General features: G+C 45.4%; 1 protein-coding gene across 6 annotated transcripts in view; it reads right to left on the reverse strand.

Annotated features, from left to right (window-relative positions):
• Positions 1-2,063: 2,063 nt before the first annotated feature.
• The window catches only part of prkd1 (protein kinase D1), a 30,552-nt gene continuing 13,647 nt past the window's right edge, over positions 2,064-18,968 (reverse strand). For 3 of the 6 annotated variants that reach the window (XM_061777107.1, XM_061777106.1, XM_061777105.1), the window contains 12 exons: positions 18,679-18,756; positions 18,414-18,575; positions 17,310-17,421; positions 16,160-16,212; positions 14,389-14,461; positions 14,183-14,289; positions 13,891-14,052; positions 13,436-13,534; positions 13,192-13,352; positions 7,041-7,147; positions 3,137-3,222; positions 2,064-2,891 (listed from right to left, as the gene is read on the reverse strand). In XM_061777107.1, coding sequence (XP_061633091.1) covers positions 2,688-2,891; positions 3,137-3,222; positions 7,041-7,147; positions 13,192-13,352; positions 13,436-13,534; positions 13,891-14,052; positions 14,183-14,289; positions 14,389-14,461; positions 16,160-16,212; positions 17,310-17,421; positions 18,414-18,575; positions 18,679-18,756 — 1,404 coding nt within the window. In that variant the 3' untranslated portion in view covers positions 2,064-2,687. Of the gene's footprint in view, positions 2,892-3,136; positions 3,223-7,040; positions 7,148-7,740; positions 7,850-8,960; positions 12,014-13,191; positions 13,353-13,435; positions 13,535-13,890; positions 14,053-14,182; positions 14,290-14,388; positions 14,462-16,159; positions 16,213-17,309; positions 17,422-18,413; positions 18,576-18,678; positions 18,757-18,968 lie in introns of those variants that run through there. The other 3 variants (XM_061777104.1, XM_061777103.1, XM_061777101.1) reach the window with 3 other exon arrangements.

Consider the following 18,968-nt stretch of genomic DNA (forward strand, 5'->3'; position numbering starts at 1 on the left):
CCATGTCATTCTTTCATATTTGTATTAATATGCTACTTTCTTCTATTATTATTATTCTGATTATTATTATTATGAAGGATATACATTATTTGTACTAATATACATTATTTGTACTAATATGTACTAATGAATAAACTAAGTGTGACTACGTTTTGTCTAGATCAAAGCTTGAATATTCAAATGTAAAAATAGATTTATGAAGGTGAAGATCATTGCAAGAAATGCGTGTGCATGTTTGTGCGTGCGTGCGTGCGTGTTGGTCAAGTTGCGTCGATGATTTTCTGGCTTGTAATATTTTCTGGTTTCTGTTTTATGAAAGATGAAATTGTGCGCACGTGCTCGCTTTCTTTCGCCTTGTAATTATCTTGAATTACGTTTTTTTTTTGTTTTTTGTTTTAATCGTGTGTGTGTGTGTGTGTGTGTGTGTTTGGTCACACGGACGTGTTTGTTGTTGTTGTCTGCTCTTTCTTAAATGTGTGTGTGTGTGTGTGTGTGTGTTCATGTGGCCTGCCGCGTCCCAACAAGCACCGCGGTAGGTGTTACACACACACACGCGCACACGCCCACGCACGCGCACGTGGAGCTGTGTCCTCTCATAGGGCGCCATCTAGCGGCACAGGATTTATGGTCAAATCAATAGAAACACTTCCTGCTATTTATTGTTTGTTTCTTTTGAAATGTGAATTCAAATGTTACTCCAGTCATCATGAATTGTGTTCAATCCTAAACATGTGTGTGTATTTTGTTGTGTTTAAATATTTGATTCATTGTTTTTTTAACTCTAATTATCATAAGTTGTACTAAATCTTCTTATAGTAATATTTTTAATTAAAAAATAACCTAATATTCAAAATAAAAATATATGGCAATAATATAAAAAATATTATTGCCATTTTCTTCCACACACCCACACACACACACACACACACACACACACACACACATATATATATAGACAAATATATATATACACACACACACACACACAGACACAGTACATAATGTAAATCTTATTATATATGTAATCGTATCTTATTTATTAAGTACGTATTTGAATATTTGATATTATTCTGTTTTACTTGTAAAATCTACTCGTGTTTAAAAAAAATCATTATTAAAAGTAAAAATCCAATACAGTAAAAAAAAAAAACTAACAATAAAAATATATGGCAATAATATTCAAAATATTATGGCAATATAAAAAATATTATTGTCATTTTCTTCCATGTATGTATGCAAATATATATATATATATATATATATATATATATATATATATTTATAGTACCTAATAAAAAAACTTCGGTGTATTATTTCATGTTTTTTACATACATATTTAATAATATCCAGTTTTATTTTGATAAATCTTCTACTCTTGTTTTAAATACATAAGTGTATAATAATGTCAAAACAAATCATAATTCAAAGTAAGAAAAAATATCCAACACAATAACACAAACAACATGGGTAGTGGTAGTATGAAAAGTATTTTTTCGATATGCTACTAGTGCACCGAATTGTTCATGTACTAGTATGCTTTTGTCCTTACTAGTAAGGCAATTCAGCACATGAGTAGAACAAACACATACTACTAGTGAGAAAAAACGAAGTACTAGTTGACTTCTGCGTGCTACTGGTAATGGAAAAAAACGTCACTAGTTAGAAAGTCTTTCTACTAGACAAAGAGCATAGTAAGTTCAGCGCACACTAGTAGGATATCGAATAAATGTTCAAAGAGCTTCCCGATCAGAAAGGAAACTCATTTCATTCCATTTTCATTCAGCCAAGGTCACGGCACCTTTTCTCCTGAAAGCAACTTGACGTAGCATCGGCGTGCTACGTGCTAATGAGCTAGCGTAGCGGTACGAGCGAACGAGGACCATTTGATGACAAGGCAGATTTTCTTTCATTGATTTATTCACACGCTCATGCACAATAAATGATGTCGTCGCCAAATAAGAGCAAAGACCTTGGCAAGGCTGAACTTTGAGCAAAAGTGAGAATCTGTTAACTCGCCTTCTCTCTCATAAAGAATCCGAGAAAATCCAAAATCCATAAAGAGGTCATAACACCAAAAAAGTTTATTTTAAAAATGTTTTCATCCCACGTGTATCGAGTTTGTCATCGAACGTTTGTCGTTTCAAAGGTAACACGCTAACACGTAGCATGTCACTATAACAACATACTTTTGGATTTTCTTCGAATGAAACAAATTCCTGCATTAGCATTGCTAACAAAAAACAAGAGAAACAGCCACACGTGCTGTTAGCATGGATTGCTAATGGTGTTGATACACAGGTGCTTGAGACAGCAAAACAGTTTAGCCTGAAGTTAGCATTGAGTTAGCATCACACACACACACACACAGACGAGCTGCTACTGGTTGCTTGTTTACGTCAAAAAAAAGAAACAATAAAAACAAGGAGAAAAGTCTCTGAGTCATGAGGTCGGTTGGCACATTTTCTTTCCATCAACTTCCTGTTGGTATAGTTGGTACTTCCTCTTTGTTTACCTTTCAACTTCTTGTTTTTTTGTTGGAACTTCCTGTTTGTGTCCCTTTCAACTTCCTGTTATTTTTTATTGAAAGTTCCTGTTTGTTTACCTTTCAACTTCCTGCTGTTTTAGTTAGAAGTTCCTGTTTGTGTCCATCAACTTCCTGTTGCGTGAGTGCGAACTTCCTGCCGGCTTCAGAGTTCGCTGACGCGCTCGCTCAGGGTCTCCAACTCGTCCTGGCGGGCCGGGTAGAGCGTGGCCCCCTGCTGGTAGGTCTGCGCGTGGCCGCCGCCGAGCCTGGCGTGATGACGCCAGCGCAGGTCGTCGCTCTCGTGCGTGACGTAGCGCTCGTCCACGCGACTCTCCAGGCTGCGCAGGTCCAACCACATCTGGTAGTCCTGCAAACGCCAAACAAAACAAACGCCAGACGACAAGTTGAAGGAAAACACCTGTGGGATGTTTGCTTCATTCGCTCGCTCACTCATTCATCCGTTCATTTACTTGTTGCTCACGCACTCAGTATTTCACGCATTCACTCATGGGGTCGCTGTTATTCGTGCAATTTATTGATTCATGTACTCACTCACACACTCACTGACTCATTGACTTGTTCACTCGTTCACTGGCGCCGGACGGTTCTGACCTGCAGCCAAGCGTGACTTAGTGTTTTGTCCACACTGTAGCGTTTCCTTATCTTCACCTGCAGCAGATTGTTGATCAGGTCGATGGCTGTAGAAGTGGAAGAAGAAGGGGGGTGGGGGGTCAAGACGGAGGATGTGGGGTACCCCGTCGTGTCCCCACCCCCCCCCCCACGGCATGAGGGTCAGCAGAGGCTAATGAGCAAAGCTAACATGATGTTAACATTTCTTCAGGGGTCAGCGGTCCGCTGAGCGGCTCCGGCAGCGCTGGGCCCCCAGTGGTGGTGGTGGGGGCGAGGGGTGGGGGGCGGCTGGGTTGGGTGGGGTCAGCGTGGCTTGTTATTTGCACATGAATGCACCCCCGCTTCAATGGACCCCCCAAAGCCCCGCTTCCTGCGAGCGCTCGCACATTTTTGGGCGCTGTGAGGAACAATCATGTCGCCCAAAGACAGCAGAAGAATTAAAGCAACTTTCAAAATGTTTTTTTCTGGGCTCTGTCCGCAGCATCACATTTCTTGTTGCCGTGGCAACACAGTCAGTCAAACATTAAACTCGACGCATACCTGCTCACCGCATCAGTTTCTCTTTCCGACTTCTTGCTAGCTAACTTAAGAAACAAAAAAGATGAGAAAAAGAGACAAACTAACTCATTAACTATGTTAACAAAGAAACTAAGCAACAACTAACAAGCTAACAAACTGACTGATGAGCTTGTCTAAGACACCAATAAAAAAATTAACTAACTATGCAACTAACTCACTGACTGACTAACTAGGAAAACATTTCGAGCTCACTCAACTAACGAACAGTCAAACTAAGACATCAACTAATTAACAAATGCACAAAGGAGCTAGCTAACTACTCACTCGTTCACTCATTTATGCAAAGACCCTCACCCACCACATGAAGAGTTAAAGCGACATTTTGCGTCAAGTGACTTGTTGCCGCAGCGACGCCTTCAGTCATGGAAAACGTTCGACGTGACGCAGGAGGCCAAGCGCACGGAGACGACGTCCTCACCTGCTCGCCACATCAATTTGTCTTTGTCTATTTGGGCGCGTGAGTCACGCTGTTGTTGTCATCTCGCTCGCTCGTCCGACTTAAACGCCCGTGAGTCACTCGCTTGCTCGCTCTCTGACTTCCTGCCGCCTCCTCGGGACCAAAACGACCGCGAGGCAGACGAGCCGGCGACGACGCAAAGCCGAAGAAGAACGCCGAGCGATTTCCACCGTTCACACACACCGATACAAACGATATGCAACAAAATGCAACTAACTTACGAACTAATTCATGTAAGAAATAACGATGAACTCACGAAATACGAAAGAACAACCTAACTTCCGAACTAACAAACTAATCTGCAAACTACTGTAAACTACCTAACTACCGCATAAACAACCAACCAAACAGCCAAACAAAACCATTAGCACTCTAAATAATATTAACTAACGGCCTAACTAACTAACAAACAAACACAAATAACAAACTCACTAATGAATAGACTAACTAAATGAACAAAACAACAAACCAAAACCCCGACAAAATAACGAACTAACCAAGAAACGAACCAACAAAATTACACATGAAGGAAGAACCAACTAACTGACCCGCTAACTTTCTTCCTTACCAATTTACTAACTTGTTCACTCGCTCACTCACTCACTAACGCTACTCTCGAAAAAAAAGTTGACCATGAGTGGAGGTCGCCGCGATGATCAAACAAAACAAAACCAAAGCATCTCAGAGGGACAAGATGGAGGCATGAGCGTAATGGTGGTCGACAGGCGGCGTGAAATGGGCTAGCGCGCTAACGCTAACACCAACCTCGGCGGATGTGAAAGTTGCTCATTAAAGCCAGCGGGAGGGAGGCCGGCTAACAAAGGCGAACGCAAAGTCCGCGTAGTCCTTCCCTTCATATTTCATTCATGTTACGCTCGACCGCGTCACAAACCAGTCAAACAGTCTGTCACGGGAAGTCACGTTAGCGAGATTAACTTAGCATCACGGCAACAAACAAAACCGCACGACGTCAAATGCTACATTCTGTCACAGGCACTCACGTTAGCGGGATTAACTTAGCATCAGAACAACACTAACTAACTGACTGACTACATACTTAGTGTAAGAACTAAGAATAATCTAACTACAAAAGATCAAGCTCATCAACAAACTAATGTTTAACCTCAGGAGGTCACGTTAGTGATTTTAGCTTCACCTCGGAGCAACATATCAAACACAGATCCATTGTTTAAAGCCTTCTTTTTTAGGTCATGTAAAGTGCTTTTTCCGATCTTTCACCTCAGAATACATTGAGGTATGAAATTGGCAAAGTATCAAGAAAAGTGCTGTAAAAAAAAAAAAAAAAAGAAGGGATTTATGAATATTATTGCAAAGCTTCTGCATACGCTAGCATCAAACAGTCATGCTGGTGAAAGGTTTAAGGCGTACCTGAATAGGCGGATGCGGTTTGTAACGATCGGATATACAAATTCAGAACCTACTGTGGTCACATTTGGTGTTCCTCAAAAGTCCACGCTTGCCCCAAAGTTCTGCCTAACGTACAAATGTCAGTGATTTAGAATCACTACTTGTCAGAGATTTGGGTTTTGGTGTGGATGCAAAAGTGGAAGTCCCAAGCGCAGGGAAGCAGGGAGGCAAAGCAAGAGTGCAGGATGTACTCAAAAGGATTTATTAGAAAAAAGGCAAAAGAAAAAGTGCTACAACATGTTTAAAAAAAAATAGTAGACTAAAAGTCCAAAAACATGAAACAAAGTAACACGGAAGAACCAAAACACTCAACACCGAAGACAACAAAGGCTACGTGACATCAACAACCAACTGAAAGAAAGCAGGGGACTAAATACAAAGAAATTGACGAGACAACGAGGCACACCTGGACAAGACACGAGTGACTGGAAAGAGCTGATTGGTTGACACAGGGAACAGGGCTGACGAGACCAGGTGGAAACGAAAAGCTAATGAGTTGATGAGAAACAAGATACAGTGCCGTGAAGAAATATTGGCCCCCTTCTCAAATTCGTACATTTTGGCAGTTTCCCCACCTTAATGTTTAAGATTATCAAACAAATGTAAATAACAGACAAATATAACCCAAGTGAACATAAAATGATGTTTGAAATGTCAATTTCATTTAAGGAAAAAAACTATTCAGTTACCTGGCCCTGTGTGATAAAGTAATAAAGTAAAAGTAAAAGTAAACCAAAGAACTGGTTGGGCCATCCTCAGCAGCAGCAACTGAAATCAAGCATTTTCTAGAACTGGCAGTGAGTCTTTCACATCTCTGTGGAGATATTTTGGCCCACTCCCCCTTTCACAATTGTTTGAATTCAGCAAAAATGGAGGGATTTCGAGCATGGACGGCCTTTTAAGGTCATGCCACTGCATTTCAGTCGGATTCAAGTCTGGACTTTGGCCAGGCCGCTCCAAAACCTTCATTTAGTTTTTTTTAAGCCACTCAGAAGTGGACTTGCTGGTGTGTTTTGGATTGTTATCCTGCTGCAGAACCTAAGTGCGCTTCGGCTTGAGGTCACAAACATTCGCCTTCGGGATTTTCTGTTAAATAGCAGAATTCACGGTTCCATCAATCACACTAAGTTGTCCAGGTCCTGAAGGAGCAAAGCAGTCCAAGACCTTCTCACTACCACCACTTGACCGTTAGACTGTTGGTATGATGTTCTTTTTCTGAAATGCTCTGCTGCATTTACGCCAGATGTAACGAGACGCACACCTTCCAAAAAGCTCAACTTTCATCTCGTCAGTCCATGTAATACTCTCCCAAAAGTCTTGTGAGTCATAGAGATGTATTTTTGGGATGTGAAGTTCTCGAAAGTTCTGGGGGAATACACAAAGGAGGTATGGTGTCCATTTTTAAAACGGGATGTAACATACCTTCCGGGGAGACTTTTTTCCAGGGGTGCGGCGGGTACATGAAGGCGGCATTCTGGATCTGATCGTTGATGTCTTCGTCTTCGTTAAACGGGAACGTTCCACTGAGGCTGAAGACAGCAAAACATGACACGGCGGGAACAAACTGACTGACAAACGAATGAACACACTGAACGACTGACTAACTAACAAACACACACACTAAGGAGCTGACTAACAAACTAACTCATCAACTAAGTAACAGCAAAGGTGGTTTACTAACTATTGAACAAACGGAGTAACTTCACAAACAAAGAAAGAAACAAACTTACAAACAAACAAACTGACCGATTAACAGAGGTGCGACTAAGTCACATATGTGCAAGTCACAAGTAAGCCTCAGGTCATAACCTTCAAGTCTCAAGTAAGTCGCAAGTCACGGCGGGCCGACTCAAGCAAGTCGAGTCGAGTCGCCGCGACATTTCAAGCGAGTCGAGTCGAGTCCTCCTAACTTGGTTCAAGCAAGTCGCAAGTCAAGTCATACAATCTTGCTCCTGTCCTAACATATATTGGAGTGCTCATAAAAGGGGTTTTCACAATTTTTTTCCCGCCATCAATCGTAACACTAAAAAGGTGTTCTCAAAGTGAAATGAACAACAACTGAGATGATGATTGATTGAATTGTTTTCAAGTTGTATTTCCAAACAAATGTAACTGAACTTGATTTGTGTACTTTGTGATGACAGCCGTGTGACTCCGACGGTTCTTAAGAGAACACAACGAAGCAAAGGCCAAGACTGCTTTCTGTTGCTCAAATATAATTCGATGTGTACCTAGCGGAGAATGAAAGAGATTCAGAATGAAGGGATTAATTCATACATGACATCAAAATGTTGCCAAAAGTAATGTGAAGAAAATCTGCATTCCTCCTGCGTTCTCTCCTTTCATGAAAATACTCAGTCGGGTTTGTTCATTGATTTAGAAGCACTGAAGCGGGACAATTGACAATTGTCATTAGATTAAAGGTGATTTTTCATATGCTGTGGTGTCAATTTTGAAAACATCGTGCAGACAGCTTTATCACGGCGCCGCCACAACAGATGACATTTTGATGGTGACACTTCCATAAACGTGTTCAGTAGTATGACAATGATATTCGCTCGTAGCTACTCACAATTTGTACTGTGCGTACCAATAGTGGAACGCACATTTGTCAACGTTTTTATCACCGTGATCGTAGTGCAAAGTGATCCTTCGAACCCAAACGTCTCCAAACTCCAAGAAAAAAAAGTGACTTTTGCGTGCCTATTTTGAACCGAAACTGTCAGGCGGAGGCAGATGTCAAATGATGAACAGTTTATTGAGGAAAGGTTATGGAGGTGGTCCTGGATGTGTTGGCAGGCGGCGGCGTGGACAGAAAAGGCGGCTGGCTTGGTGGCAGGAATGAAGTGGGTCGGGAACACAGGGGAGCACTGGGAGCGAGGAACAGGATAGCTTACTTGACATAAGGTGGGCCGTGGCACCGCTAGCAGTGGCTGCAATACTTAGGCCAGGATTTTCGGGAACAGGCCGGCTTATATACACCGGTGCACCGCGCGCATGTGGAGACAGGCTTCAGCAAAGAGACGTGGAATGTGTGATGGATTTTCAGAGACTGCGGAGGCTTCAATTGGACGGAAGAGGGATTGATGATCTTGGTAATGGGGAAGTGACCAATGAAATGCGGAGTGAGTTTCCGGGACTCTGTCTGAAGCGGGAGGCCGTGAGAAAAAAAGCCAGACAGATTAGCCCACCTTGTATTCGGGTGTCGGGGAGCGATGACGGTCCGCGAGGTGTTTATTCCGTGCGGACGTCTTTCCACACTGCCTGGATTCTCCGGAGATGATCCTTGACTTTGGGGACTGCCACTGCCTGCTCCTGTTCTTTGAATAATGGGGGTTGGTAACCATAGCAAGCCATGAATGGGGACATACCGGTAGCGGAAGTGGTGAGGGAGTTGTGGGTGTACTCAATGCATGGGAGGAATGAGCTCCAGGAGGAGGGGTTGCGTGCGGCAACACAACGGAGGGAAGACTCAGAGTCTTTTGGGCATCTTGAACCACCTGTTCGATCTGACAAGTGGCTGCTCCAACGAAGCATGAGGAAGGAAGGATGGGTTCCGGTTCGTCAGGGCTGGAGGGGGGTGAGTAAAGTCGAGACAGGGCATCTGGTTTGCTGTTTTTGGAGCCAGGATGGAAAGAGAGACTGAAATGAAACCTGCTCAAGAAGAGAGCCCAGCGAGCTTGTCGAGGGTTAAGCCGTTTGGCGGAACGGAGGTAAGAGAGATTCTTGTGGTCTGTTCAAATGATGAATGGTAGTTCAGTCCCCTCCAGCCAGTCCCTCCACTTTTCCTAGGCCCATACCATGGCCAATAGCTCTCGGTTGCCGACGTCGTAGTTCCTCGCGGCAGGGGACAGACGATGGGGAAAAAAAAGGCACAGGGGTAAAGTTTCTGGGTCGTGGGGTCCCGCTGCGAGAGGACAGCCCCTGCCCCGTGTCTGAGGCGTCAACCTTGACCACGAACCGGAGGGAGGGGTCGGGGTGGAGAAGAATAGTCGCACTGGTGAACAGGGTCTTGAGTTGACTAAATGCTTGGGATGCTGCCGGGGTCCACTGAAAGGGGGAGCTGGTGAATGTGAGGCTAGTGAGGGGAATTGCGACCTTGCTGTAATTACGGATGAATCAACGGTAGAAATTGGTGAATCCAAGGAAACTTTGTAGTTCTTTGCGGGTGGTGGGAGTGGGCCAGTTAACGACGGCTAGGATCTTGGCAGGGTCGGGTTGTAGTTGTCCTTTAGAGATAACGTAGCCCAGGAAGTGTATGGAGGAGAGGTGCAATTCACATTTTTCGGGGCAGCAGGGGCATTATTCAATCCAAACGGCATGACCTGGTATTCGAAGTGTCCGAGATGGGTGTTGAAAGCGGTTTTCCATTCATCCCCCTCTCGGATACGGATGAAGTGGTAGGCGTTCCGTAGATCCAACTTGCTGACTATCCGGGCGTCGCAGAAGGGTTCAAACAAGGGGTCGATGAGGGGAAGCGGAGATTTATTTTTGACAGTGATGTCATTGGGACCACGGTAGTCAACACATGGGCGAAGTGTGGTGTCGTTCTTTTCTACAAAAAAGAAGCCGGCCCTTACTGGAGAAGAAGAAGGTCGTATGAGTCCGAAAGCCAGAGAGTCATGGATATAGTCCTCCATTGCCTTTTTCTCAGGTCGGGAAAGGTTGTAGAGACGTCTGGAAGGTAGAGGGGCCCCCGGCAGCAGATTAATTGCCCAGTCATACGGGCGGTGGGGGGGGGTTAGAGAAATGGCCAGGTCTTTGCTGAACACCGGAGAGAGATCATGGTATTCTTCAGGGACTCGGTCGAGAGAGGTCAACGGGCGTGGAAGAGGGAGGCGATTTATCAGAGGGCGGTATAGCTGGGAGCAGGCAGTGTGAGTGGCAGTGAGGGCTCCATCCGGTGATGGCTAAGTGTGTCCAGTCGATGGTGGGGTTGTGTTTTTTGAGCCAGGGAATTCCGAGGACTAATGGGGTGTCTGGGAAAGGGATAACAGTCCAGGGCTGTGACTTTTTTTGGGGACGGAAGTGGTTGGAGTGGGATTCGGAACTGGTGTATTATTGCTTCATGAATGAAGTTGTCATCGGCACCGGAATCTATAAGGGCAGTAATGGGGGGTGTTCTGAGCAGAAACTAAATTGCAAGCGGGAGCGGTCATGCGAGAGGGAGAGCTTGAGGGAATGGAGGTTTGGCTCACCACGACGATCTCGGGTCGCGGTGAGCCTGGTCTTTTGATCGGAGGGGGCATGAGGAAATAAAGTGACCGGATTGACCGCAGTAGATACATAGCCGCTGGATGACTAGACGCTGACGTTCCTTTGGGTCTAGACGCGTTTTAACAATTTGCATGGTGTCTGTGGTAGCTACTGGGAGTGACGGAAGTGCGGGAGACGGTGCGGGAGGCGGGTGAGAAGCCGACGGCGTGGTGCTTCGAGTGGGAGGATTCTTACAATGGACTCAATGGAATATTCTGCTGCTGATTTAGCGCCTTGCGTGAGCGTGAGGAGGCGACGGGTGGCTTCTTTGCCCTGAACTGGGTGATCGAAACCCTTACGGAGTTCGGCGGAAAAGGAATCGAAGGAAAGGAGGACGGGAGAGGGGTTTTGCCAGAATGAAGTGGAGGAGGTTAGTGACATATGCTACTTTGGAACGTTCGGTGGGATAACTGTACGGTTGGAGATTGAATACGAGTGAGCAATTAAGAATAAACTGGCCGCATCCACCTAGGTCCCCGGAGTAGGGCTCGGGCAGAGGGACATGAGGTTCTTTGTACGGGAAGCGGGGTGGCTCGGAGGCTGCGGGCTCGGGAGGAGTACTTACAGGGGGTTGCATGTATTGCATCTGGTGGGAAAGGAAGGAGACATGTTGCGAAAAGGAGTGGAGCGATTGGGTGATTTCTTGCAGGTTTTTGTCCTGTCGTCCAATGTGGGCGCCTTGGAGAATTAGTGCGTTCTTCAGAGCCTGCGGAGTTGCTGGGTCCATAGTGGCCTAAGTATTCTGTCACGTGTGGGGAGTAGCTGGACCCAAGAGCAGGCGGAGGCAGATGTGAAATGATGAACAGTTGCTGGATGGTCCTGGATGTGTTGGCAGCGGCGGCGTGCACAGGTGGCAGGCAGTGGACAGAACAGGCGGCTGGCTTGGTGGCAGGAATGACGCGGGTCAGGAACACAGGGGAGCACTGAGAACGAGGAGACACAAGAGTTAACAAGGGAAGCGAGGAACAGTGTAGCTTACTTGACATAAGGCGGGCCGTGGTACCGCTAGCAGAGGCTGCAATACTTAGGCCAGGATTTTCCCGGGCTTATCTACACCGGTGGTGATGAGGCTGATTGAAGACAGGTGCTGAAAACAGAGAGGGGAGGACACAAGCGCCCTCCTGGCTCCAACAATGGAACTGCAGGGCAGTATATGATAGAAACAAAAGGTTGCGACAATTAGCATAAAGCGTCCCACCCCCAGTTACTTTACTTAGCTGGACTAAAACGCTCACAATCACAGCATTTTTATTTTGAATCGTCCCAAACCAGTCTATGGCACTTAATGTTTGACCAGCTAGCTAAACTGTTCAATTAGCTTCCCCGTCTTTGTGAGTTTTGTCGGGACAGATGAAGTTCGACATGGGTCTTGTTGTTGTCTCTAATGCGTGAGTTACAAGCCATGCAGATTGCCGTCATCTTTTTGCAGACATAAAATCCTAAAATCGAAATTGTATTTTCTTTGGCGCTCCTTCCATCGTTGTCCGTGCGGGTGGCTACGTCACACTGGAAAGTGCGCAACAACGCCGACCGGGTTGCCAGGTTGGCGCGAATAACCCCCCCCCCCCCCCACTAAACGTTTCTTACTTTCAAAAAAGGAAAGAAAAATGCAAACTGTCTCAATTCAAATGCAGATGTCTAACTCTAAATGAGATGACTTGTTAAGTCATGTAGGTCAAGTCAAAGTCAAGTCCAGTCTTTCTGAAGCATTTGGCAAGCAAGTCGCAAGTCAGAAAACTGGCAACTCGAGTCGACTCGAGTCAAGTCATTTGACTCGAATTCCCCCGTCTCTGCTGACTAACTGACACCAAAGTAACAAACTCGATAATGAACAGACTAACTGACTGCCTGACCGGCTGACAAAGTAGCGGACAACCAACTGACCGACTGACTAGCAAACTAACTGACCGAATGCAACTCTCCAAAAACAAACAGACACAAACTCACAAACAACTAATCAACAAACTAACAAACTAAAGAATGAACTAACGACTAACTACTTGAGGAAAATCCAAGTAGCGGACTATCAAACTAATAATCAAAGTAACTAACTATTGACCCAGCAGACTAACTAACTAACTAACTAACAAAGGAACACACAAAACACACGAACTGACTGAATGAAAAAAAGGACAAATTAAGTAGTTGACTAACAAACAATAATTAACTGACTGACCGAGTGACTAACAAACTAATGAACTAACCAGGAGGACTTGGGAATCAAAGTTTTTTCACGGCGATAACCAATCAAATATTTTCGGTTCGGTCTCCCTGTGCGTTCCCAAAAGCAAGCGCTCGCCACCTGGCGCGAAGGTACCTGACGTAGACGATGACGCCGACCGACCACATGTCCAGCGAGCGGTTGTACCCTTTGTTGCGGAGCACCTCCGGCGCCAAGTACGCCGGCGTGCCCACCACCGAGCGCCGGAACGACTTCTCGCCGATGATGCGAGCGAATCCGAAGTCGCACAGTTTCACCTGCCGCAAAACAAAAAAAAAAACGGGACCGTGGGTCGCCCGCCGTGCCTTTTTCCCGGCCGACGCGTGGGTTCGTGGGTCACCTGCGGGAGGGGATCCGCCGACGCTAGCAGGACATTTTCGGGTTTCAGGTCGCAGTGGACGATGTTCTTGAAGTGGAGATGACGCAGAGCCACCAGGATCTGAACGAACGCACAAACGCAGCAGAAGAGCAAATCAACTAAACAAACACAAAGCAAAACAAATTAAATATCAATGAGTTGACTAACATATCAACAAAATAGAAAAATAACGAACAAATAGACAAATTAGTAAATTGACTAAACACTGAAAGAACAAACTGGAAAACGTTCTAAAATAATGAAGAAATGAACTGACAATCAAACTAGGTAAATAACTGTCGTTCAAACGAACAAAAACAACGAAACCAACTAAGAAACAAACGCTAACAAGCTGACAAACAAATGAACTAACTCAGGAAACGACAGAGAAGAAGAAGAAGAAGAAGAAGAAGCAGCAGCAGCAGCGTGAGTGCGACCTGCGTGACGAGGAACTTGGTGATGCGTTCGGGCAGTCGACCTTTCTCGCTGGACAGGATCATCTCCAGCATGTCTCCGTGAAGCTTCTCCATCACCACGAAGACGCGCTCCGGAGTCTCAAACATGCAGTCCAGGTTCACCACGCCCAGGTGGCGCAGGTTCTACGAGGAAACGCAAAACACACGCGCCCCTTGTCCCGTCCTGATACGGTCCACTTCCTGTAGCCATCCTTCACTTCCTGTAACAGTCCTCCTTGATTTCCTGTCCTCCACTTCCTGTGTGTTTCCTTACCTGCAAGATGGCCACCTCGTTGCGCAGTTGGCTCTCTTGTTTGGTGGGGAAGCGAAGCTTGTCAATGATCTTGATGGCTACATCGCGGCTCGACTTCCTGTGTTTCCCTGACGACACGCACGCACACACACACGCGCGCGCACACACACACACACACACGAGATGAGTTTGTGTGAGTTAGTTTTGAAAAGTGTGTTGTGTTTTACCCCCATAGACGATTCCAAACTGTCCTGACCCGAGAACTTCATCTGGAAAGATCTGATAGATGGAATTGATGTCCTGAAACATACAAAACAACTATTGATTGATTGATTGAATTATTTGACTGTAAGTCATTCAAGCAGCTCTCGGCCCGAGAGCTTTTAGAAACCAGTGGTGATCGCCATTGACTCCCTCACTCACTCACTCACTTGCTTCCTGACTGACTGACTAAGTCATTGACTCAATAACTGACTCAGTAATTTACAACACTCATTCACACACACTCACTCACTTACGGACTCACTCGTCAACTGACTCAATAATGTGCTCACGCAGTTCATCTCTCTTTCGGCAGTGACACAGATGACAGTATCATCAGTTGGCAATTATCACCCTGACGCCAATTTGAAAGCTCATTTACTGTATGTACATTGAGAACAGAAGTGGACCTAAAAGTGATCCCTGTGGAACTCCCGAGTCCTTCAGACAGAGATTGGAGCGCACCCCATCTACCTTCACACGCTGTTGTCTTCCTTCCAGGTAGGAGTTAAACCACATCAGAGCTCAGAGCTGCAGGTTACATTTTTTAAAAAAAGCATTTCCCCAATCAAAATACTGTGGTCTGCTGGTCGAAGTTGTTTAAAATTTTTATCACAGCCCTGTCTTCAAATCTCCAGACTTGAGTATGGGTGTGACGACTGCGATCTTCCAAATTTGTGGGACTTCCTTTGATCGTATTGAAGGGTTAATCAGATGCTGAACTGGTCCTACTCGTGGATTGATTCGGGTACTTGTAATCTCCTCCCGAGCAGACGCGATGTTCTTGATGATTTTGCTCAGGTGGATATTTGATTTCATCGACTTGCAACGAGACACAAAGTCGAGAGGTGTCACTTTTTGTGAGCGTGTGCGTGCGTGTTTGTGTGCGTGTGTCAGTGGCACTAAAGGAAGGCAGATGCAAGCGGAGGCGTGTTCTCCGGATGCTGTGTGGATATGTTAATGTGGTGTGTTTAGTGTGTGTATCTTTGCGTTTCTTGCGTGTATTTTTTGCGGAGGATATGTTGACATTGTGTGGATTTTGTTTTTTGTTGTGGGTGTGTTTAGTTTATGTTGTGTTAATGTTGCGTGCATGGTGTGCTGATTTTGTGTCGATTTTGTCTGAATGTCGTGTGCATGCTGTGTGGATTTTGTGTAGGTGTGTGAATGTGTGCATGTTTGTGTGTTTGTGTGATGTTTGTGGACATTGTGTGGATTTTGTGTATGTTGTGTATATGTCGTGTGCATGTTATATTTATTTTGTGTCTATGTTGCGTGTGTGTTGTGGGTAAATTGTGTTGACTTTGTGTAGATGGTGTGTCGATTTGTTGTGACTGTGGACATTGTGTTGAAATTGTGTGGATTTTGTGTCTATATTGTGCTTATGCTGCATGTAGTTGCGTGTTTCCTTGCATGTTTTGTGATTTTTGCGGTGATGTCTTGTGTATGAAATATTTCCAGCTGTATTGTCACATCAGCTGGTGTGTGTGTGTGTGTGTGTGTGCGTGCGTAAGCTGACAGGCTAATATCACACCTCGGTCAGGAGCGCACAAAGAAGACAATATTAGTGGCTGCTCACTGCCTAATTACCACGCGTCACCATGGCGACGCTCGGTCAGCCTCACCGAGTAATCACAATCATCTCCGGCAGAGGCGCCGTGCGAACCGGGCGCACGCTCACCTTGGGTGCGTACGTGCGCGTGTTACCGTGTGTGTGCGTGTGCGTGTGTGTATTCTCACCACGTTCTCCTGGATGTGACAGTTGGAGACAGAAATACTGATGGAGATTTCCTCTGCAACAAACACAAGGAGAACATTTCAATGAGAAAGAGAAGGACTCACAAGGCTTGTTGCATGAACTGATGAAGGCTGCTCGGAGGAGAAGTGAAACATCTTCTAAGACAATCAGAACAGTCCTGTTGCGATCGATGCAATGCCCTGAGAATCCCCGGAAATGACGAAATTGACCCCAAGATTTCCAATTGATATCAAAATGGCAGACGTCCTGTGTCTTGCCAGGCTTGGCTCCTTGAGACTTTTCGGTTGCTACCCGCGATAGCCGCGTCGACCAAACTTGATGTTGCTAACTCAAAACTGGTTCCGGGGGGCTGAATTTTCATATCATCGAAGGATCCCTGGAAATTCATTTCATTCATTTATTCTCAAACAGTAGACGTCTTGTGTGTTTTCGGCATAACCTGTTGAGAATGTTTGTGTTGGTCTACTCATGATAGACACGCCAACCAAATTCCAGTTTTTGCTCAGCGAAAGTGAAAGTTTAGGGGCTGAATTTTTGGAAAATGAATGTGAAATGGCAAAATGCTAGACTCCTTGTATGCTTTTTGCCATGGATTCTTGAGACTTGTTTTGTTGGTCTACCCACAATAAACATGCCTACCAAATGTCATGCTTGTTTTCAAAGGGTCCCTGGAAATGACCAAATGAAGCCTAAAATGGCCACTTCAGAGCAAATGGTGGGCGTCCTGTGTGTTTGCTTTTGGTCGGTCTCCTCACGATAGAACCGCATACCAAATGTTACGTTGTTAACTCCAAGTGGCTCCAGCGGCTGAATATTCCCCCCGAAACTCTCTGAGTCGCTACTGCGCCCCGCATACTCATTTCGAATGTTAATCAGAGGAGGGAGATGCACAAAATAATGGAACTGCTCTCACAAGTGAACCCTTCCATCCTCTCAGCTGATGTTGCGTGGCGAGAGAACCCTCAAATAGACGTGAGTCACGACCACTTTGACGTCAATAAAAGTCTGAAATATCCACGAGGGCTTCGCGTAGGAGTCGGCGCCCGCAGACCACCGATCGGCACCCGGACGAGAACAGTCGGCGGCGCCGCCGTATTTAAAAATGATGATCATAATTTGTGATTTACTCACTGTGCCCGTCGCCGTGGCAACTGCGGGAGACGCCCGTGGAGACTGCCGGCATGAGGGCGTGCTGGAGGGCCATCTCCCACATGCGGGCCACGTCCTGACCCACGCCGCTCACCTGGGAGGAAGTGACATCGTCAACGCAAACACCGGACACTTCATTAGGTACACCACCAGAGTCATCCGATCAACATTCGGCCGTTGCAAACCAGAATATTTGAAATTTCGCAGCATTAAATTTCACAATCACCCACAGAGTAGACCCACAAAAAACTCGAAATACTTACACAGGATGTTGAGCACTTTGGTTTCAAGCAGACATTTTATGGTCATTTTGAACATTTCCAGCGGTCATTTGAATTTTAAGAAAATTCAGCAACCAAAGCCAGTTTCACCTGGCAACGTGAAGTTTGCCCATCGTGAGAAGGCCCGCAAAAAAGTCTCAAGAAGCCAGGCCAAAAAACTACCAAAAAACCATTTTAGGTTCAATTTGGCCACCCTCCAAATTTGATGAAAATTCAGCCCATTAAACATCAAATTTGGTAGACATGCGTATCATGAGTACGCCCACAAAAAAAGCCTCAAAAAGGCGTGCCTGAAAAGACACAGGAAGTCTTCCCCTTTGGTTTGAGGCAGAAGTTTTAGCATTTCCAGGGGTCCTTTTATTTTGGGGAAAATTCCGCCCCCATTTTTGAAGCATGTAGTGTATATCATGAGCAGACCCACAAAAAAAAATCACAGGAAGCCGGCCATTTTGCTTTGAACTGGCTATTTTACGGTGACTTTGGTCCTTTCCAGGATTTTGAAAAATCAGCGCCCTCGACCAGTTCGACTGACCGCCAACCATGTCATCACGAGCAGACACACAAAAAAGTCTCAAGAAGCTTCTGTCGGCCTTCGAAAGCAAACTTGTCTCACAGATTTTGGTGGATTGCGACCAAATTCTGAGCACGTACTGCACAAACCGAAAACAATAAATGGGCAAGAATTTGAATTTTCGTGTGGGAGGAGCACGGCAGTGACGTTCGATGACTCATCAAATAACGAATGTGTCGCGCATGTGTACCTAATGTGACCAATCAGTGTAGTTTTTATTTTTTTTTGCGTCACCAGCACGTCGGCGTTGCCGTCGGAGCAGTGCTGGTCCTCGCCAACGAAGTAAACCAGCGCCGCCGTGGTGGCGATCTCGAAGCAGTGCGCGTTGGCGCCGTCCGGGAGAAGCGAGAAGGTCCGAGCGGCCTCCAGCGACAAGATCTCCGACAGTGGAATCTCCTGAAGGACCCGCGCGACAAACATTTGACATAATCAAGCCCTCTTTTTTGGTGATGAATTTTCCTAATGTTATTGTCATATTTTGTTTTTGTATGTAGATTACCTTGTAATATTTACTTCCTGTGTCGTTCTGATACAACGTGATGCATTTACTGTCCAGCCGCCAGTAATGTCTCTTCCTCTGAAACGCAACATACAATTGCCTATTAGTAAATACAATTGACATCATATTTCACAAAAAAAACTCACATTTGACTTAATGTTCAGGAAGTTCCAATCGATTTTGTACAAATAATGTAGAGTGAACATGTCTCATGTAAAAATAATGCTTTGGCGCCCACTTGGCCCCAAAAAATATGTTGAAGTTAGTTGAGAAGCTTCATTTGGACAAAA

This window comes from Phyllopteryx taeniolatus, chromosome 6 (genome assembly GCF_024500385.1).
Source record: "Phyllopteryx taeniolatus isolate TA_2022b chromosome 6, UOR_Ptae_1.2, whole genome shotgun sequence".
NCBI lineage: Eukaryota > Metazoa > Chordata > Actinopteri > Syngnathiformes > Syngnathidae > Phyllopteryx > Phyllopteryx taeniolatus.